At 33.4% G+C, this 21954-nt stretch overlaps 2 protein-coding genes across 36 annotated transcripts in view; one reads left to right on the top strand and one right to left on the bottom strand.

The window, feature by feature from the left end:
- RIMS2 (regulating synaptic membrane exocytosis 2) overlaps positions 1–21954 on the bottom strand; it is a 463509-nt gene that overhangs the window by 274280 nt on the left and 167275 nt on the right. The window lies entirely within an intron of this gene.
- On the top strand, positions 14559–14963 carry LOC114514417 (60S ribosomal protein L36a-like). Its single transcript, XM_028533592.2, has one exon. The coding sequence runs from the start codon at positions 14594–14596 to the stop codon at positions 14912–14914; it is 321 nt and encodes a 106-aa protein (XP_028389393.1). The 5' UTR covers positions 14559–14593; the 3' UTR covers positions 14915–14963.

The raw sequence follows: 21954 nt of genomic DNA, 5'->3' as shown, positions 1-21954 counted from the left end.
TCAATGCTCTATGCAGAATACAACTTTTTATTTACATTATTTTTCTTCGATTATCTGTTCTAATCTTATTTCAAGGAACATCCTCATAACATTACCAATTTTTTCATATTTTACAGGTATTACAAATTTTTTGAATTGTCAAAATTATAGGGCAACTTACAGAGAACTAGCAAAACATAACAAAATAGCTTATAATTCTTACTAAAAATATATTACACATACCAATAGAAAATTTGCAACCATATTAAAATCAATTTCCCTGGCTCTAAAAAATATCAATAACAAAAGTGACATATAAGTATTTGACTGTGACTATGCACTTTTTATTTCCCTTTTGAATTAACACATTACTTCATAAAAAAGAAAACTTTAAATGAATATTTAAAAAGTTGTTCTCTAAGCACCCTTAATGCCTGAATATAAAAATTCACATCAGATGTGACAGGAAACAATTTATAAACTATAATGAGACTTTTGAAATTAATTTTCTAAAACTCTGACAAAGTGAATAAATAACTAGGATATTTTTAACATCTATCTAAAAGTCTTATACTGAAAGCATGCACCACTCAAAGACAACATAGATTTAATATAGAAAATTATATAATTAATACACTTTATGCTCAAGAATTAGTTGCCTTACATGGCAGTGGTTACCGGACAAGAAAAAAATATATAGGATTCTAAAAATACTTTCAGATAAGAAGTCATGTGCAACAGGGAAGATCCAGTACATTTCAGTCATTCACATTAAAAATATATGACTTACCTACTAAACTCCAAGCCTACTTCCTTAGTTCTGCTCCCTTAGCAGTTAACAGGAAACAAGTATAAAATACAATTAGAAAGTCACAGTGATGAAGAAAGAATAGGTGTCCACAAAAGAGAAAAAGATCAAAATTAGGATGCTATCAGTTTCTTCAGCCTCAATCAAAAACCAGAGCATTTGGTCTTTGACATTCATTGGAGAACTAAACAGGTACCAGGGAATGATACTGGAAGATGATCCTTTCTCCAAGATATGCACTTAGCAGCCTCTGTAACAGGACTCCAAATGGCACATGCACCAGAGGAAATCTACTGAGTTGTCAATGACGTAGGGACCTCAGGTATGATGAAATGAGAAAGCTGTTTAACAACTGATTACCAACACCAAGCATATATTACTACAAATTAAATTTTCTAATCTATTGATTTTAAAGAGAGAGAGGGAGGAAGGATGAGAGAAAGAGAGAGAGAAACATCCATTTATTATACCATTAATTTATGCAATCATTTGGTTAATTCTTGTATGTACCCTGACCGGGGATTGAACCCACAACCTTGGAGGATGGAGACAATGCTCTAACCAACTGAACTACCTGGCCAGGGCAGCTGTTACATTTTGAAACTTATAAAATACCCATTTTATAAAAATGTTTTCTTAAAGTGTGACAGCATTTTATTTGTTTGTTCTACAAAGAGACATTATAGATGAAAGTTTTAGAAATGTTTCCATTTGTGTAGTATATAGGCATATGTGATTAAGTAACTACATTTAAACAGTGAGTACTCCATCAGTAACATTATCTTCAACTATAAAGAAAAATTCTTAGAAAAGTGAGTAAAAAGAAAGAAATGTTAATCCCTTATTAGATAAGATATTGGCAAATTCCCCAATATTAAACAATTGATATTGCCCTGCCAGGTAGCTCAGTTGGTTGGACTGTCATTCCAGACACCAAAAGGCTGTGGGTTTGATTCCCAGTCAGGGCACATACCCAGGTTGCATTACCATGCGTGTGGGAGACAACTGACTGATGTTTCTCTCTCACATCTCTCCCACTCTCCCTCTTTCTCTCATCAATAAACATCCTCTGGTGAGGATTAAAAAAAAAACTGATATCTTTACAGTACAAAATCCATTCAATATTTGTCTTTTTCTACCTTCATCTTCTTTAGCAAAGTTATATGTAAACACTTATATTTAGATCATTTTTCTCTTCAACATTTTGTCTCACTATGAAAAATATAGATTCCTTCTTCTCCAGCAAAATAGCTAATACTTATCATACAGTAAAATACTGAAATCTATAGGCAGTCCTTGAGTCTCTTCATTCCAAGAAGATATACATAATTTCATCTCCTTATGGTAGACACTGTTAGCGTCCTTCCCAGATCCCCTTTACCAGGCTTATCAATCATTCCCCCAGTTGCTACGAGTGCTGGCTACTATAACGGCATGGACTATCCACCTTCAGCAATGTCCTCTGCAACTAACAGGATTTTAACCCATGAAGGGACACGACAGATAATATGAAAATGCAACTAGATAGCTCCTGAAAGCTGAAAAAGTGGTGGTCTACATAAAATGAAATAGAGATGCTAGCATTATCCTGGAAGATTGTGAAGGGAGGGATCAAAAGACTTAGTGAAGAGTATATGCTAGAACAGTTCCACTGTATAAGACCAGAAAACACCCTGGCTGTGTTCCTCAGAGAATTCAGGGGCTATTCCATTTACCAAGTTGGTACAAACACACTGGTGAGGGATGAGGGGGCACATGAGCATAGCTGAGAAGCTAGTGGTGGCTGTGCTCTGTAGGCCAGGCCCGTATCACCATTGCCAGGCAAGCACACCCATCTTCCAGCTCTGTGAGCCCTGACTGGTATTGCTCAGAGCTAACCCTGTTCACCAAAGAAATGTCCTCAAATGATGATAGCCTTCTTACCCAGGAAGTTGCCCCATCCCAGGACAGGTGTTAACCAATGAGTGACTGAGATGGAAGTATACAGAAGAGAGGAAAAACTCTAAGGCAATATTCCTGCTCAAGAGTCTCCCACCCCCATGAGGCGGTGGCTGGTGGACAGGGGATCCCATATTTGTGTGCGGATAACCCAGAAGAACAACTGGGGAGCGACACAGACCGCACAACCAGGGGGTTCTAGTGCAGGGAAATAAAGTCTCAAAACCTCTGGCAGTGAAAACATGTTGGGGGTAGTGGCAGGAGGAACTCCCAGCCTCACAGGAGAGTTTGTTGGAGAGACCCACAGAGTCCTAGAATGTACACAAAACCAACCATCCAAGAATCAGCATCAGAAGGGCCCAATTTGCTTGTGGATCATGGGAGAAGTGACTCAAAGACAGCTGAGAGCTGAGCAAGTAGCATTGTTCCCTCTAGGACCCCTCCCCCACATACAGCATCGCAATGCAGCAATGTGGGTTGCCCTGCCCTGGCAAATACATAATGCTCCACCCCTCAGTATGTAACAGGCACTCCGAGACATAAAAATATGGCCCAAATGAAAGAACAGATCAAAGCTCCAGAAAAAAATACAACTAAGCAATGAAGAGATAGCCAACCTATCAGATGCACAATTCAAAACACTGGTAATCAGGATGCTCACAGAAATGGTCCAGTATGGTCCCAAAATGGAGGAGAAAGTGAAGGCTATGCAAACTGAAATGAAGAGAAATGTACAGGGAACCAACAGTAAAGGGAAGGAAATTGGGACTCAGATCAATGGTTTGGAACAAAAGGAAGAAAGAAACATTCAAACTGAACAGAATGAAGAAACAAGAATTCAGAAAAATGACAAGAGGCTTAGGAACCTCTGGGACAACTTTAAATGTTCCAACATCTGAATCAGAGGGTTGCCAGAAAGAGAAGAGAAACAGCAAGAAATTGAAAAGTTTTCTGAAAAAATAAAATTTTGCCAACCTTGTGGAGGAAATGGACATACAAGTCCAGGAAGCTCAAAAAGTCCTAAAGAAAATGGACTCAAGGCGGAACACACCAAGATACATCATAACCCAAGATTAAAGATAAGGAGAGAATTTTAAAATTGGCAAGAGCAAAGGAGACAGTTCCCATAAGACTACAAATGAGCTCCCATAAGACTAGCAGATGATTTCTCAAAAGAAACCTTACAAGCAAGAAGGGGCTGGAAAGAAGTATTCAGAGTCATGAAAAGCAAGGACCTATACCCAGTATTACTCTATCCAGCAAAGCTATTATTCAGAATGGAAGGGCAGATAAAGTGCTCTGCAGATAAGGTCAAGTTAAAGTTTATCATCACCAAGCCCTTATTACATGAAATGTTAAAGGGACTTATCTAACATAAAGAAAAGGATCAAAACTCTGAACAGTAAAATGACATCAAACTCACAACTATCAACAACTGAATCTAAAAATCAAAAACAAAAACAAACTAAGCAAACAACTAGAACAGGAACAGAATCACAGAAATGGAGATCACATGGAAGGTTATCGGTGGGGAGGAGGAGGGGAGAGAATGGAGGGAAAGGTACAGGGAATAAGAAGCATAAATGGTAGGTACCAAATGGACAGGGGGAGGTTAAGAAATAGTATGGGGAATGGAGAAGCCAAAGAATTTATATGTACAACCCATGGACATGAACTAAGGGGAAGGAATACATGTGGGAAGGGTGGTGCAGGGCAGAGGGGCATAAAGCGGGGGGAAATGGGACAACTGTAATAGCATAATCAATAAAATATATTTTTAACAAAGTCTCCCACCCCCATGACTAGATGTAATCTGAGGCTACATCCTTGAATAGCTCTTCCCTGCCATGCTTCGCTCCTTCCCTTACAGTTTTTGCTGAAGAGCACTAGCTCAATAAGGCATATTCACTTGAATGGCTGTCAGGCTCTGTGTCTAAGCAACCTGCACCAAGATGCTCCTCTTTTTCTTTTTCTAACTCTTAGCACAAATGCTAATGAACTGGACTTTTCAAGTGCAAGGCAGCAAGGAGACAGTAGACATCAAGGTTAATATAAATATCAAGATTCTGACTTGTAGTCTTCAGGCCCCAGAGTCTACACAAACTTCAAAAATGAGTCAGTCACCTCAAGAAACTTTTCAACTAGGGCAGAATCAAGGTGAGACCAAAGGCCTAGTTTAAGAATGGTTCCTTTGAACACAAATTTTCCTCGTGGTGAGTTGACATGTCACAGTAAAAGTTCTCCAAGAATAGAGACTCTGACCTTCTTTTCCACCAGCTTCCCCCTCATTGCCTTTACAGCACTTGGCAAACTGTAGTTACTTAGCAAATATTAGTTGAAAGAATAAATTAAAAGTACTTGATAGCTGTCTGTTGAAATAGGTGCTTTTTAACTTGTCACAGGAAGAAAATCATGCACACTCAGTGTACTAGGAAAGGATTTAGCAAAATTTAATACTTACACTACGGTCAAGGTAACAGACTGAAATTTAGAAGATATAGCTAGGTTTTGTGCTATAGTTGTGCAATCCTCAACAAAGGTGAAAAAGAAAAAGAAAAAAGCATAAAAAAGAATGTAGAAGGAAAAAGTCAGGTAACATTTTAAACAACAAATTAGAAAAGACAGGGAAAGGAGAAAAGCAGTAGATAATAAACTGAGAGAAAACATCAAAAATATTAAACTTCGGGGGGGGGGGAGTGCAGATAACATTCATGTCATTGGATTGCATCAAATCCCTCTGTTACCCTTGCTATAATGGAACCATATTTGGGACCAAGGGTTGGCTTAAAGACAGGACAACAATTACCAAACATCCTTGGCAAAGGCTACAAAGTGCTCTCTCTGACCCTGTGTGCTATCTCTTGCATTTTTGTTTAACTTTGTCATATGTATTTTCAGATCCGCATTATCTACCTTCTCCTCTTTCACTTAACTAATCATTATGTTGCCTTCTGGCCAGGCTTCCTCCACTATCAACGTGCTTGCAAAACAGTGCCTGCCATTCAGAAATGTCTGAATTAGGAACAGGGCTCTAATTCAATCTCACTGGTGTCCTTATAAGGGGAAATTTGGACACACAAAGACACACCAGGGATGCACAAACACATAGGAAAAACCATGTGAGGCCTCAGCAAGATAGTGGCCAAACCTGTCTACACCTTGATCTTACTTCTAACCTACAGAACTATGAGAAAAATGTCTGTGGTGAAACCATTCAGTGAGTAGTACTTGGTTATGGGAGCCCTAGCAAACTAATACAAATGAGTAAATATTTTTAAAACTTTTTTGAAAACTTTTATAAACCAATGAAATTAAAAATAGAACAATATGAAAGCAACCAGTGCTAATTATAAAAAAAGCAACTTTATTTGTTCATTGTGAAAATGGAATTAATTTAATATTTTAGGAGAGCAACTTGACAATAATAGGATTCATAGAAAAGATAGCTTTTGACGTAGTAATTGAACTTTAGGGAATCTTTTGGAGTGAAATCCTGAATAAAAACGGTATAATCAATAATCACTATTATTTAACTAATGTTTATTATTTTTCAGGCCATGTTCCAAATGCTTTACATATTGAGCTCACTCAATTCTCATAAAGTTCACTGTCACATGATTTGTTTTTAAGTTATATTTAAAATTATAAAACCCAAAGCATTTATTGTTACCATTTTGGTATATTTTCTTTTTTGTGTGCTTTTATATTTTACTTGTAAAACAAAAACAAAAGCCACATCTATGTTGTTTTTTTACTTGACATGGGTAAAGGAAGTGAAAAAAAAAAACATTATTATTCTATTATCAAATCAAAGAGCTTAAAATATAATGAAAGTCAATAGAAAACTAAGATTCTGCTTTATGTGAAGATGTTATGAACCCACATAAAATGAAGCTAAGCTCTATTCCTTTAAATATCCTAATCTCCAACACTTTGGGGCTTTGTTTTTGTTTGTTTTTCACTTCAATTACAGCTGCACTAGAAGTAATGTCAGTATCCGATAAGACACAAAGCTATTTCTCAATGCCAATCCACAAATGTCTACAGATGTACAATCAAGTGTAACCACAAAAAAGACTCAAACAAATTTGGTGAAAGCAGTTAGAGAATTTTAAGTAGATGCTGAGAGAGTTCCGAAACATCTGAACCGTCTATAAGATCTGATGGAGGAAGATGTCTACCCGATTGGGTTAACAGGCTTCACCTGCATTTCTGCAGCTACAGGCAATTGGACAGAACAGCCACAAGCTGTGAGGATTGAAAATCTTACTCCAATTCATGTGCTAGCATCTTGTTGCTGATAATGGAGATTTGTACCGAGAGAGAAAATTGTCAAATCTAGTTTTCTCAGTTTTTTAAACATCTAGTTTTTGGATGTTTAACAATAAACATCCAAAGGAAAGACATAATTCATAAAGTAACATCATGTATGAGAGAGAAAAAAGTAAGGACATTTATTCTTCAGAGCTAATAAGAAAAAAGGCAACAACTTCAGATGTGGAAACAAATTTTAGAGATTTTCCATGTATTCTTTCTAGAGATGAAAATCAAAATGAAACTCATTTCCTCATAGAGGTGTATATAAGGGAGGGCACAACTATGGTAATTAACTAAATGAAAATAAATAAATTCCCAAGTGACAGATACCCTAATTTAATATCACTACAGACAATGCAGTTTTTCCTCGGCAATCTAGAGATTTTTATCCATGAAAATACTAGACCCTGAATTCCTTAAGGCCTATTTTACACCTGTTATTCCTACCTATATCAGAGGTCTTCCTCCACTAATGTAAAGAAGTTTTGTACCTTCCAAGAAAGACAGGAGAGGTGGAAAGGCGTGGGGAGAGGGGAGAGAAGAGGAGAGAGAAAGGAAGGAAGAAAAAAACAAACTCCTAAGTGTATTCATTTAACACACATTTATTCTATGACTGCTGTCAAATTAACAAGTGCACCTTCCAGAGGCAGCTATGGTTAAAATTATCCAACTTTTAAAATTAATGTTTTGCTCTTGAATCATTTCATTCCCACTTATGAATTCACGGAACTGTCAATAAAAACCTTATTGGAAAACACTTTGGCATTGTCTCTTAAAAATGAACATATGAATGGAATATATACAAGAGAAACTCTTACACATGTACAATAAGAGACATGTTCACAGTAGCATTTTCACCATAGCAAAAAATTGGAAACACTCCAAAGGCCCATAACTGGGAGAGTGCATTAAAATCTGTGATATAGTGCCACTATGGAATATCATACAGCAGTCAAAATAAATTAACTAAAATTAAATGAAAAACAGAATACCTTTTATGAGGAAAAAACAACAAACTCTTTTTAAATATATATGTATGTATACACATATGTAGTAAGGAAATGATGAACATAGGCTTCAATATAATAACTGCCACAAACTGTAAGAGTTGGGAGTAGGGGATGAGGAAAACAAATGGTCAGATGAAAATTATTGCCAAGGTTCCAGCTCTTCTTTGGGATGGTAGGTACTTGGGTGCTTATTATATTATTATAAAATAATTAACATTTTCCTGAGTAGCTAGTATAAGGTTTCATGAAACTAGGCAGAATAGATGAAACAATCACTTTAAGGCCCTGGACATGTCATAATGTTGAGAATCTTGACACAGGAAATGCACATACAGTAAACTTCAAACTAGCTTTCTGATTGCAAACAATTTCACAACCATAGCATGAGGAAATGAAGCCCAAGCAGAGAACATAGCACTTACTGAGCATAAGAAATGGCATAAAAAACAGAGATGAGAACTCAGGCTTGCCAATGCAGCACGTGACGCTAGGCTAGAGAAAAGGGAGCTAAGAACTAAATTCCAGAAATAGACATACAAATTTAATCAGGTTCCTGTCCACATCCTAAGCTGTACATATGCAAGTTTTCTGGAACCTGGTAGAATGCACCTGCTGAGACCTGCAAAATAAGTAGAAACTTTAGAACTCACATAATATCATGAAACTCTCTGATCAACCAGGCATGTGAAAATCTCAGGCATTCAGTTGAGATGCTAGAAAGGCCATGTATTAAAAGTAGGAAACTATACCCTCGGAGTACAGACTATACCCTATGACAAAGGAATAGAGTAAAGAATATTATCCAAATGAGGTCTAAAACCAAGCTTTGATAAGATCAAGATGGTCCTCCTTAATATAACGAAAAGACATTTTTTAAAAAGGATTTATTTATTTTTAGACAGGGTCAGGGAGGAAGAAAGAGAGAGACAAACATCAGTGTGTGACCGCCTGTTGCAAGCCCCACACTGGGGAACCTGGCCCACAACTCAGGCCTGCATCCCAACTGGGAATCACAGGCCGGCTCTCAATCCACTGAGTCACATCAGCCAGGGCCTTAAAAGATATGATTTTTTAAAAAGCAATCTTTAGATGGAAACCATTAAAATCTCTACAATGTTCAGCATACAATTAAGTATTAAGAGATATGCATGGAGGCAAAAAGTGAACCCATAATCAAGAGAACAAAAAGTCAACAGAAACAGACATACAGGTAGCCAGGATGTTAACAATTAGCAGACAAGAACATCAAAATGACTACAATGAATATGTCAAAGAATTTAGTGGATCAATGGGATACAGTAGGGAAATACCAAGAATTTCATCAGAATACTGGAAGGTTGGAGGAAAAAAACATGCAAATTTTAGAACTGAAACATGGAATAAGATAAGTATAGAATATAGGACACATGGTTAAGAGTAGAATAGAATAAAAACAGTGAAAAGTGAATTCAAAATAGATTGTTAGACCAACTGTCGAGCATAGAGAGAAAAAAATTTAAGAAAAAACAGAATATGTAAGATTAGTAGGGCAATATCAGATAGCCAAACATATATGTGATTGGAGTAATTGAGGAAAAGAAACAGATGAGGCAGAGAAAATATTTAAAGAGATAATGACCAACATTTGTAATACTGATGACTGATACCCACTCATAAATCTAAGCACCTCATTAAACCACAATGAGAATAAACATAAATACATGTAAATACTTCAAATCAAACTGCTAAAAACAGATGATAAAGAAATACATTAAAAGCAACCAGATAAAAATAACACAATACCTATAGCAGAAAAAACAATAAGAATTATAAATGACTTCTCTCAATAGACAATGGAGGCCAGAAGGCAAATGTGAAACATATTTAAGTACTGAAAAGGAAAAAAAGTTCACCTAAATTTATACCTAATCCATAGTTAAATACCCTTCAAAAAAACTGAGATGAAAATAAATATTTTTTAACCTACAAAGGTTAAAAGAATTCATTACTAGTAGACAGGTACAATGTGAAATACCAACACAGGTTCTTCAGATAGAAAAGAAATCATGACTAAAAAATGGGCCCATATCTGAAGAGAGAAACAAAGATAATAAAAAACAGTAAATATGTAGATAATCATAAAAGGCTCTTTTTAAAAACCAAAAAAGTTGATAATTTAGAGCAAAATTTGTGAATAGTAAAATATAAAGTAACAACAGCACAAAGAGGGGTAAAAATGAAATTATACTATTATAAGGTTCATATATTATAATGATTATACTATTAATTTATGTTAAAATTATTAAAAATATATAACCCCAAGATAAAACGTTTTAAAAAGTTAGTTAAAATCTATTAGAGAATTTAAAAAATGAAGTGCTAAAAGCTTATTAATAAATCAGATAAAAAGACATGAATAAAAGAGAGAAAAAGAAGCAATGGAAAAAACAGAAGGAAAGAAAACAGCAGGCTGATAGATTAAGTCCAGCTACACCCATACATACATGAAATGTAATAGATGGAGCAATCCAATGAAAAAACAGCAAGACAAGGGAAAAATCAGAACCCATTCATATGCTGTGTAAAATGTACACACACACAACACATACACACTTTACATATAAGAAAACCAAAGGTTAGAAGAATGAGAAAAATATTCCATGTGAATAGTCATCATAAAAATGCCAGTGCAGCTACAATAATATCTGACAAAATATAATCCAAGAAAAAATATTACCAAAGTCAGAGGGAGATTTCAAAGCAATAAAAGAGTATATTCATGTAAAAATAATAAGAATTATAAGTATCCAAAACTGAACAACAAAATAATGAAGCAAAAGCTGAAAGACTAATCTAAAAAAACAAACAAATATTCAATCATAGCTGGAAATTTTAACCCTCTTTTCTCACTAAACAATAAAAAACAAATAAAATCAGTAGGGATATAAAGTTTTATAACACACACAAAACAATTATAGGCCAATATCTTTGATGAACTTACATTAAAAAATCCTAAACAAATTATCAGTAAACTGGCTTCAACAAACATTAAAAGGATAATACATTATGGCAAAGTGGGATTTATTCCAGGAATGAAAGATGGCTCAACACCCACAAAGCAATCCAAATGATACACCATGTTAATAAAATAAAGGATAAAAATGATAAGATCATCTCAGTACATGCAGAAAAAGCATTTGATAAAAATATAACACTTATTCATGATTTAAAAACTCTTAGTAAAGCGGGTACAGGGAGGACAGACATCAACATATAATAAAAGCCATATGTAACAAGCTCACAGCTAACATCACTCTCATTGCTGAAAAACTGAAAGCTTTCCCTCTGTGATCAGGAACCAAAAAAGGATGCCCATTCTGCTACTTTCATTCAACATAGTGCTGAAAGACCTGGCCAGGTTAAGTAGGCAAGAAAGATAAATAAAAGGCATCCAAATAAAAAAGGAAAAATTAAAGCCGTCTCTATTTAAATATGACACAATCTTACCCATACAAAATTATAAAGACTCCACCAAGAACTGTATTAACTAATAAACAAATTCAGTAAAGCTGCAAGATAAAAAATCAATACATAAAAATCAGTTGCATTTCTATATATTAATAACAAACTATCAGAAAGGGAAATTAAGGAAACAATCCCATTTACAATTGCACCAAAAAGAATAAAATACTTAGGAAAATTTGACCAAGTAAAATACCTGTACAGTGTATTGAGGAAAAAATCTGAAGACACAATTAAGTGGAAAAATATTCCATGCTCATGGATTAGAAGAAATAATATTACTAAAATGCCTCTGCTACCCAAAACCATCTATTGATTCAATGCAATCCCTGTAAAAATTCTAATGACATTTTTCACAAAAATAGAACAAAGAATCCTAAAATTTGACCTTTCTGTGGTCAAAAATTTTTGGCTTTTTGTGGTCTTTTGTGACCACAAAAGCCAAAGCAATTTTGAGAAAGAAGAACAATGCAGGAAACATTACACTTCAGGATTTCAGACTATATTATAAAGCTAGAGTAATCAGAGCAGTATGGTATTGACATAAAAACAGACAAATAGATCAACCAAACAGAATACAGGGCTCAGGAAAAAACCATGCATAGTAGTCAATTAATTTATAACAAAGGAGCCAGGAATATGCAATGGGGAGAGGACAGTCTCTTCAAAACACAGCATTGGGGAAACAACAATTACACACAAAAGAATGAAGCTAGCCCACTATATTACACCATACACAAAAATCAACTCAAAATAAATGAAAGACTTTAACCTACGACTTGAAACCATTAAACTACAAAAGAAAACACAGGCAGCATGTTCCCTGACATCAGCCTTGGCAATGATTTTTTAGATATGACACCAAAGTAAAAGCTACAAAAGCAAATAGAAACAAATGGGACAACATCAAACTAAAAATGTTTTGTACATCAAAGGAGACCATCAACAAAAATAAAAAAGCAACCCATGGTGAGAAAATATCTGCAAAATCATGTATCTGATAATGGGTTATTACCCAAAATACATAAAACTCAATAACAAAAATACTAACAAGCCAACTAAAAGAATGGGCAGAAAATCTAAATAGACATTTTTTCAATGAAAACAACAAATGGCAAACAGGTAAAACAAAAAAAAAGACATTCGACATCACTAATCATTAGGGACATGTCAATAAAACTACCATGAGATATCACCTCATACCTGTCAGAATAGCTATGTCAACAAAAAGAAAAAGATAACAAGTGTTGGTGAAGATATGGATAAAAGGAAACCCTTGTGCACTGTTGGTGGGGTTGTAAATTGGTTAGGCTGCTAAGAAAATTAAAAATAGGATGGGACTCAAAAATTAAAAATAGGACTAAGAGATGAACAAGCAAGCAATTTTACTCCTAAGTATTTATCCAAAGGAAACAAAAGTAATAGCTCAAAAATATATCTACACCCCCATTTCACTGCAGCATTATTTATAATAGCCAAGATGTAGAAATAAGCTAAGTGTCTATGGATGGATAATGGATAACGGAAATATGATTTATGATAGATGATTATATATGTATGCAGGCATATATATTCAAATATGTATTATTCAACCATAAAAAATATTAAAAATTGTCATTTGCAACATGAATGTACCTTAAAAGTATTATGTTAAGTTAAATAAATCAGACAGAGAAAGACTACTACTGCATGATCTCGCTTATACGTGGAATCTAACAAAAAGAATAAACACAAACTCACAGACAGGTATAAGAAGAAATGGGTGACATATGTGGGTGGAGGATGAGATGAGGGAAGGTGTTCAAAAGCTACAAACTTCCAGTTACAGACAAGTAAGTTCTAGGATATAATGTCCAGCATGGTGACTATTGTTAACAATACTGATTTATATATTTGAAAATTGCTAAGAGAGTAAATCTTCAAAGTTATCATCACCAGATAAAAAAAATATTCAAGAGAAAAAAAATCAATGGAGACTGAGAAATAACCTGAATATTAAAATTAGCCTGAAAAGATTTTAATAAATATGCTAAGAGGAAATAAAAGCAGTATGCTCATTATAAGTGAAAAATCCCAACAGAGAAATAGAATAGGGAATATAAAAATAACTGAATAAAATTTTTAGAACAAAAGTTAAAACATCTGAAATAAGATATTCACTACATGAATTTCTGTCTGACAGTAGATTATGAAAGAATCAAGGAAGTTGAAAGTTAATCTAAATAACAAAAAAATTGAAAAAATACAAGAATTTGGGGAGTAATTTATAAAAAGTCTAAAATATACATAATTAAGAAAAAAGGAGGGGAGATAGAAAAAATGTTAAAACAATGGAAAAATTTTCATGTTATATAAAACACAAATACAATAAAAACCACATATAGACACATCTGAGCAAAAGAGCAACAGAAAAAAGATAAAGAGAAAACTCTGACAGCAGCCTGAGAACAACACATTAAATATAAAAGAAAAATGATTTAAAGTTCCACTGACTTGTCATCATTAAGTTACTTCTCATATGAAACTATGGAAGCTTCTTTCAACAGCAGAATTTTAAAAGAAAAAAAAAAGAAAAAAACATTGTCAACACAGAATTCTATAACCAGAAAAACTATTCTAAAAAGAAAGACTATAAGTGGATACCCACACTCCAAGAAATGCTAAAGGAAATTCTCCAGGCTGAGGAAAAGTGTATCAAATGGAAACTTAGATCTTCAGGAAGCAAAATGATTACAATGGTAAGAAAGGAAATAAAGAGCCCTGGCTGGTGTAGCTCAGTGGATTGAGCGCGGGCTGGGAACCAAAGTGTCCCAGGTTCGATTCCCAGCCAGGGTACATAACTGGGTTGCAGGCCATAACCCCCAGCAACTGCACATTGATGTTTCTCTCTCTCTCTCTCTCTCTCCCTCCCTCCTTTCCCTCTCTAAAAATAAATAAATAAAATCTTTAAAAAAAAAAAAAAAAAAAAAAAAAGAAAGGAAATAATTAGTATGAAAACATTAATCAGCTTTTTTTCCGTGCTGTTAGCGCTCTCGCAAACATGGTGAACATTCCTAAAACCCACCAGACTTTCTATAAGAAGTGTGGCAAGCATCAACCCCACAAAGTAACACAGTACAAGAAGGGGAAGGATTCTCTGTATACACAGGGGAAGTGGCATTATGACAGGAAGCAGAGTGGCTATGGTGGGCAGACTAAGCCAATTTTCCGGAAAAGGGCTAAAAGTACAAAGAAGATTGTGCTGAGGCTTGAATGTGCTGAGCCCAACTGCAGATCTAAGAGAAGGCTGGCTATTAAGAGATGCAAGCATTTTGAACAGGGAGGAGGTAAGAAGAGAAAGGGCCAAGTGATCCAGTTCTAAGCTTCATTTTTTGTTTTATTATGTGACAATAAAATCATAAGGATATGTTAAAAAAACATTTATCAGTGAAATACTAGATAAACAATAGAGAAAATCAACAACACTAAAGAAAAAATATGATAAATCCTAGGTAAACTGATCAAGCAAACAAAAGAAAGATCACAAATTACAAGCTATACCAATATCAGATATAAAAGATCATCAATATAGATTCAACAGACACTGAAAAGACAATGAAAATAAAGAAATTTATAACAACAAATTAATGAACTTAAAGAAAACTATTTCTTGAAAAACACTACTTACCACAAGTAACGAAGATTAAACAAAATTTAAATAGCCTTATTTATCAAACTTAATTCTTTATAAGAACTTTCACAAAAAGGAAACTTCATGTCTGTATAGTTCCACTGGTAAATTCTATCACTCATTTAAGGAAGAAATAACACCAATCCCACACCAAATGTTGACAAAATACAGCAGAGGTTAAAAAATCCCCAGCTCATTTTATGAATCAGAAAACCCAATGCCAAGACCTATCAATGATATTTCAATAAAAGAAAACAATAGCTTTCATAAACATAGATAAATAAATCCATTAAAACAGTAGAAAATCTAAAAAAACTATTAATAAATTAATAGACTCACAACTATGGTTTAACACTGTTCAATTGGTCTTAAGCATTATAATAAGAAAAAGAAATAAAAAACATAAATATTGGATAAGAAGTAAAACTATTTGCAAATGACATAACTTTATAAAGGATATCATAACAAATCCATACAACAGTTGCTAGAACTAATAAGTACACCTAGCAAGGTCAAAAGATACAAGGGTAATATTAAAAATAAATTATATTTGTATACTAGCAAAAAACAACTAGAAACTGAAATTTACAAACTCAGTTTATAGTAAGACCAGAAACTTAAAATACTTAAGAAAAAAATTAACAAATGGTATTTAAATTTCCTACACTTACAGCTATAAAACTTTCTTAGATAAATTTTAAAAGACCAAAATAAATGAAAATATATACCATTGGGAGACTCTATGTTAAGATATTCATTCTCCCCAGAATAATCTACAGAAATACAAAACAATCTAAGTCTTAATCCCAACAAACTTTTAAAGCAAAATTATAAATTGATTATAAAATATATATGAAAATGCAAAGGACCTACAACATTTAGAATATCTTTAAAAAATAAAGGTGGAGAACTTACACTACTTGGCAAGATTACTTATAAAGGTAAGATATTGGGGTATTGCATAAAGATAGACAAATAGCACATTAAGACAAAATAGCCCAGAAATTGAACTACATGTATACCACTATTTCTTTATAAAGGTGACAAAACAATCCAACAGGGCATAGAAATTCTTTAATTCTATTCAGCAAATACTGGTGAAACACTGAAAATCCATCTAGAAATATATAAATCTTGACCTCTATCTTCACACCACACACATAAAAATTAATGTGTGTTGGATCATATACTTAAAATGAAAAGCTAAAACTATAAATATCTAGAATATATAAAGGAGAATAGTTTTATGACTGACGTATTGGCAAAGGATTATTAGACAGCACATAGAAAACAAAAACCATTAAAAATAAGAAAACTAAAACCATAAGAGAAAAATATTGATAAATTAAAAATTTTGCTCATCTAAAGTCATTAAGAAAATAAACAAGCAAGCTACAGACTGGGAGAAAATATTCACATAGCATATATCTGACATATATCTACAACTCATTAATAAAAACAAAAGTAACCTAATTTAAAAATTTTGGGGGACACCTCACCAAGGAAGATATACAAATAGCCAGTGAGCATATTAAAAAGGTGCTTGACATTGTTAGTCATTAGGCAAATACCAAATAATATTATAAGGAGATACCATTATAAACTCATATGACAAAACTTTAAAAGATGTATCATCATTTTAGGGAAGTATGAGGAGCCACCAAAACTCTCAAACATATTTGTGGGAATTCAAAATGTGCAACCCTTTTTTTTAATGGTCTGGTATCATAGAACCAAACATGTACCTACCCTGTGACCCACTTCCTCCTCTGGGCAGATATAGATATAGATATAGAGATTAGATATAGATATGCATACATATATAGATGTAGATGATATAGATACAAACGTAGATACAGATAAAGAGATAGAGATAGATACAGATACAGATATAATCTCCACAAACAAGAGCGTGAGGAGAGTGCAGTATGCTCATAACATGGAATACTACTCAGGAATAAATATAAGGGAAAAAACTATCCATACATGCCACAACATGGATGATTTGTTTAAAATTATGCTGAGTTAAGTCTTTTATAAAAAAATATATTCTATACAGTTTCAATTATATGAAATTCTATAACGTAGACAGCTCATTTATAGGAGGGAAATAAGCAGAACGATGTTTGGTTGCAGAGGCTGAGGGAAGCTGGTGTTCACCGGAAAGAAGCCCTAGTGGTTAAGTGTGGAAACTCAGAGGCTAATGAACATATAGTCCCTAACTCAAGAAGCTCAATGTAGTGACTTTACCAATATCACATAACCAGTAAGGAGTCGCCCCAATATGTGAACACAAGTCCTGTGTTCAACACCACGCACGGTAAAGCTACCACATATCTGTAGAAAAGTCAGGCACAAATCAATCCTTCTTCAAACATGGCAGTTCCCCTTGTCATTTCCCATTACTTCTATCTCTGACATTTCAAAGGTCACACAATGAGATGGAAAATTTAAAGGAGTTTAATTAGAAGTCCTGAGTTTGATTTAAGAAATCAGCTAAAAATTGTGTTTCTTAGAGCCTATGTGGGTCTCACGTCCCAATTTCTAAATCAGAGCTGTTCCATTTTTACCTGCTTTACATACTGAGTCTGTTTTTGAAGAAAAAAGAAGCAGAGCTTAAAAAACACTTGGCAAAATAGAGAGCCTTTAAATTTTAAGGTAACTACAATTTTAAAGTTCAATGGCTTTTTCCATTTTGCCCAAAGGAAGTGTTCTGATACACACATTTCTGATGTACTTAATTAAAACTTCTCAAATTCAGAAGCCAAACTCAAATTGTGAATCAGTCCTACTTGTGAATTCTTTTGTTGGTTATATGAATCTTTGAAATTCACAAGTGGATATGAGGACAGCCATGGCACATATGAAATGAATTCATTTTCTATTCACTGAACAGTGCCAGAATTGAACATAAGGGAGTTAACTAGTAATTATCTTCTCTGAGTTTCTGAAGATCCTTTATGATCATCCAAAAATTTACAATAAAAAGAATAGTTGCCCTGGCTGGCATAGCTCAGTGGATTGAGCGTGGGCTGGGAGACAAATTATCCCAGGTTCGATTCCCAGCCAGGGTACATGCTTGGGTTGCAGGCCATGACCCCCAGCAACTGCACATTGATGTTTCTCTCTCTCTCTCTCTCTCTCTCTCTATCTCCCTCCCTTCCCTCTCTAAAGATAAATAAATAAAAATAAAAATAAAAGAATAGTTAACATGTACCCATCAGTCATCAACAAAGGCAACAGCTTTATAAAAAGTTATTTTTGATAAAGAAAATACTTAAAGACTATTTATCAGTATCAGATTAAGTGTGTATGCTAATAATTGTGGTATATAGCTAAGGCCCACATTAAAGATTCAAATGAAAATATTAATGATATAAATCTATGACTTGAAAGTTGTTTTGATTAGAAATATAGAGATAATTGTTCAGAGAACCTTTTATCTCTACAATACATAACTTTTATATTTATAATTATTATACATTTAACAAGGTTTATATACATAAGTAATATGTGCACATGTGCGCACACATGTGCATGTGTATCAGACTAGTGGGTGGCTCTTTTCTTCCAAGTACAGTAATGAAATATGTTCCTATCATGATGTATTAATTGTGCTGTGCTCCTGCCAACTGCAAACAATACACACCGTCAGCATGGCACTGTCAGAGCTATGAAAAGTATGCATGCTATTCTTTCAATGTCAATGTAGCCGTTAATGTGTCATGATAAATAACAGGTGTCTGTGCCAGAAATCCTGAACACATACCGATAGCTTATTATAAACTAAAGCAATAGTGAATGGTATGTACATGACTAAATACTTCTGACCAGAAACATGACCAGGCTAAATAATTAAACATTTATTTTACAAATTCAAATTTTTTCTTAAATAACATTAATGTTTTAGAACTGTGGGAAATGTTTCAAGGGAAAAGAATCCATTTACACAAGGTAATTTCAAGCTTTCCATTTTCTCTTTATAATTAGAGCAGCCCTGTAATTATTGTCAAACACTTTTAAGAGAGAAAAGTGGTACTACTTATCAATAGTGGAACACAGCAGGCATAAACTAGGACTAGTTCAAACAAACCAGAAATTGCTTGGATTAATTTACTTATAATTAAAAGCACCAACAAATCCAAATACTCTTTAGTCTACCGTTCTTTTATTCTTACATTTAACATAAATTCTGTACATCCTTTAATGTGAAAGTCTGCACCTGTATATATACAGCAGGGAGAGAAAGACTGGCTTTCATACCCATTCTGAGTAAATCCAGTCCTATTATGCCCCTGTGTGGCCAGCCAACATAGCAATTTCACTGTCACACATTTAGTGACAAAGAAATAATTACATCTGAGGGAAAATACATTATTTCTTCACTGTACAAGAAAAATTCCTAAAAGTCAGTAAATGGAAAAACTTAGGAGATAATAAGTACACTTTTCCAGAAACTTTATCAAAAAAAAATAGTAATCATCTTTGAATACTGTTCAAAGCAATTGGTTATTCAATGCAGTGGACTCCATTAAAAATATTTTTTCTAGCATCCTAATATTTATGTTTCCTTCCAAAGACAAGATCATAAGATTTAGATTTCATAATAAATTTAGTATTTGAGGACTTTTCTACTGGCAACAAAGCAATTATCTTTGTATCCTGATTAATTTAATATGGGGAAATAAGTTTACAGTCAGAAAACTTGATAACAAAAATTTAAGTTAAAGTGGCATTTCATCAAAACCTATCAAGTGAATTACACAGAATGCAAACAGTGATTTTTTTTCTTTCTGAATCTTCAGTTGTTTCTTTTAGCTGTAAAAGAGGATAACTTGCCACTTCTTGCATGCACTACAATGTTACTCAAGAACCACAATGGTAAGAGAGTAAGTTAAGAACTTTCAGTTTAGAACATAAAGGTTGTGCTACATGAGTTCCAGCAAAAAGCTAGTTAGTCTAAAAATATTCGAATGATTTTCACTCACAAATAAATTTCCATTATTTATTAGATAATAACATGCTTAGACAATCTGTATTAATCTCCAGTTTAGTGATTTATGATATAAAAAATATTATTGATGTCTTTAAAATCTTTGCTCCTGTGACACGTTGAACCTGGAAATGCTTTTGGAGTAATAATATTGGGAGATTTTCATTTTTAATCTTTTATTACTAATATGTCATAGAAGTAAGCTGCCCTAACATCTGACAACTTATGAAAGTTGAGTTGCAGCTTTAGAACAAATAAGGTACCTAGAAAAAGTCTCAAGAAAACCACTTGAAGGGGTCCCCTTTAAATAATACATTGTCTACAATTGATGCACAATACTATTTTAGTCATTTCTCCTAGAAAGCAATTCAGAAGAAAATCTAATCTAATTGTCCATTTCCCTGATGTTATTTTCAGCTTAAAGATGTAATTTAATGTCACAATACAAATACTGAATATTCCATTGAACTAGTCCAAACAATTACTACTATTCATGCGGTAACAACCAAACTGTTCTTTCCAGAGGAGATAGTTATGTAATTGATGCTTCAAATCTCAACAGCATAATGCCTAGCTCAGGAAGTTGAAAGGCCCATTTTTTAGAAAAAATATTTAAAGTTGTAAGATAACATCTCCTGATGACACACTCAAGTCATTCTTTTACCACTTTTTTTCTTTGAGATGACTTTTTATTTTTTAGTCTACAACCTTCTGATTCAATGCTAACTAATATGATGCTTAGGTATTTGTATCCTTTTAAAAAAACTAAGCAGAATAATAATTTTCAAAGACCATTGTGCCTGATCTGAACACAAAGTAACCAAAACATTAAAATATGTAGAAGGAGGCATTAATTGTACATTCTTATAAATTTTTTTTAAAAATTTATTTTTACTCTTCATATTTCTAAAGTAATAGGTATTTGTAAACTGATTTTAACTGATTTTATAAGTAAACCAAGTACTTGACTAATTATGAAGATCAACAGATCTATCTACATGTGAAAAAATGTCATGTTTTTATGAGACCAAAAAGTTAAGAACATAGGCAAGGATTTTTGCCCCTAAAACAGAATAAATTCTTTATTGATTTATTAGTAATTTCCGATAATGTAGGTAAAAAATAAAACTAAGTGAAATAAGACTGGTCTTATAGAGTTCTTAGAAACTCCACAATTTAACGTTTAATTACAGCAATATAAAATTTCAGATTTTTAATAATGAGAGCATTACATTATGACAACAATAAAAGAAACTTGAGGTCAAAGCAAATGTACAGTAATAGGGATACATACAATTCCCTCAAAATAGATATTCTCATATTTTAAAACTAGTAAGATTTAGTTTAAAATTAATTCCATACCAAGGAACTTTCCATAAAATTAATTCCATACCAAGTAGCATTCCATAAAATTAATCCCATGCTGTTAACAGCACAATTCCTAAAGTTAATATATACCCAGCCCTAATATTAATATTTTAAACAAATAAATTTGGCCTTAAAAACATGAGAAAGAGAGAAATCAAGGAAAAGACATGCAGAGGATGAGTACAGACCCTAAAACTCTGGTAGCTTCAGGTCACGGAATTTTTAAGAAAGCCATACTGCCTCTTTTATTTAAATCAATACAGGATATTTTTATCATAAATCACACACTAAATGTATTACTAAACAAGAAAACTATCTTAAAATATAGATAGCTCAACATAGAATATCATAACATTTCACACTATTATAT

The sequence above is a fragment of the Phyllostomus discolor genome, chromosome 7 (genome assembly GCF_004126475.2).
Source record: "Phyllostomus discolor isolate MPI-MPIP mPhyDis1 chromosome 7, mPhyDis1.pri.v3, whole genome shotgun sequence".
In the NCBI taxonomy this organism is placed as follows: domain Eukaryota; kingdom Metazoa; phylum Chordata; class Mammalia; order Chiroptera; family Phyllostomidae; genus Phyllostomus; species Phyllostomus discolor.
This window is presented reverse-complemented; position numbering and strand designations above follow the sequence as displayed.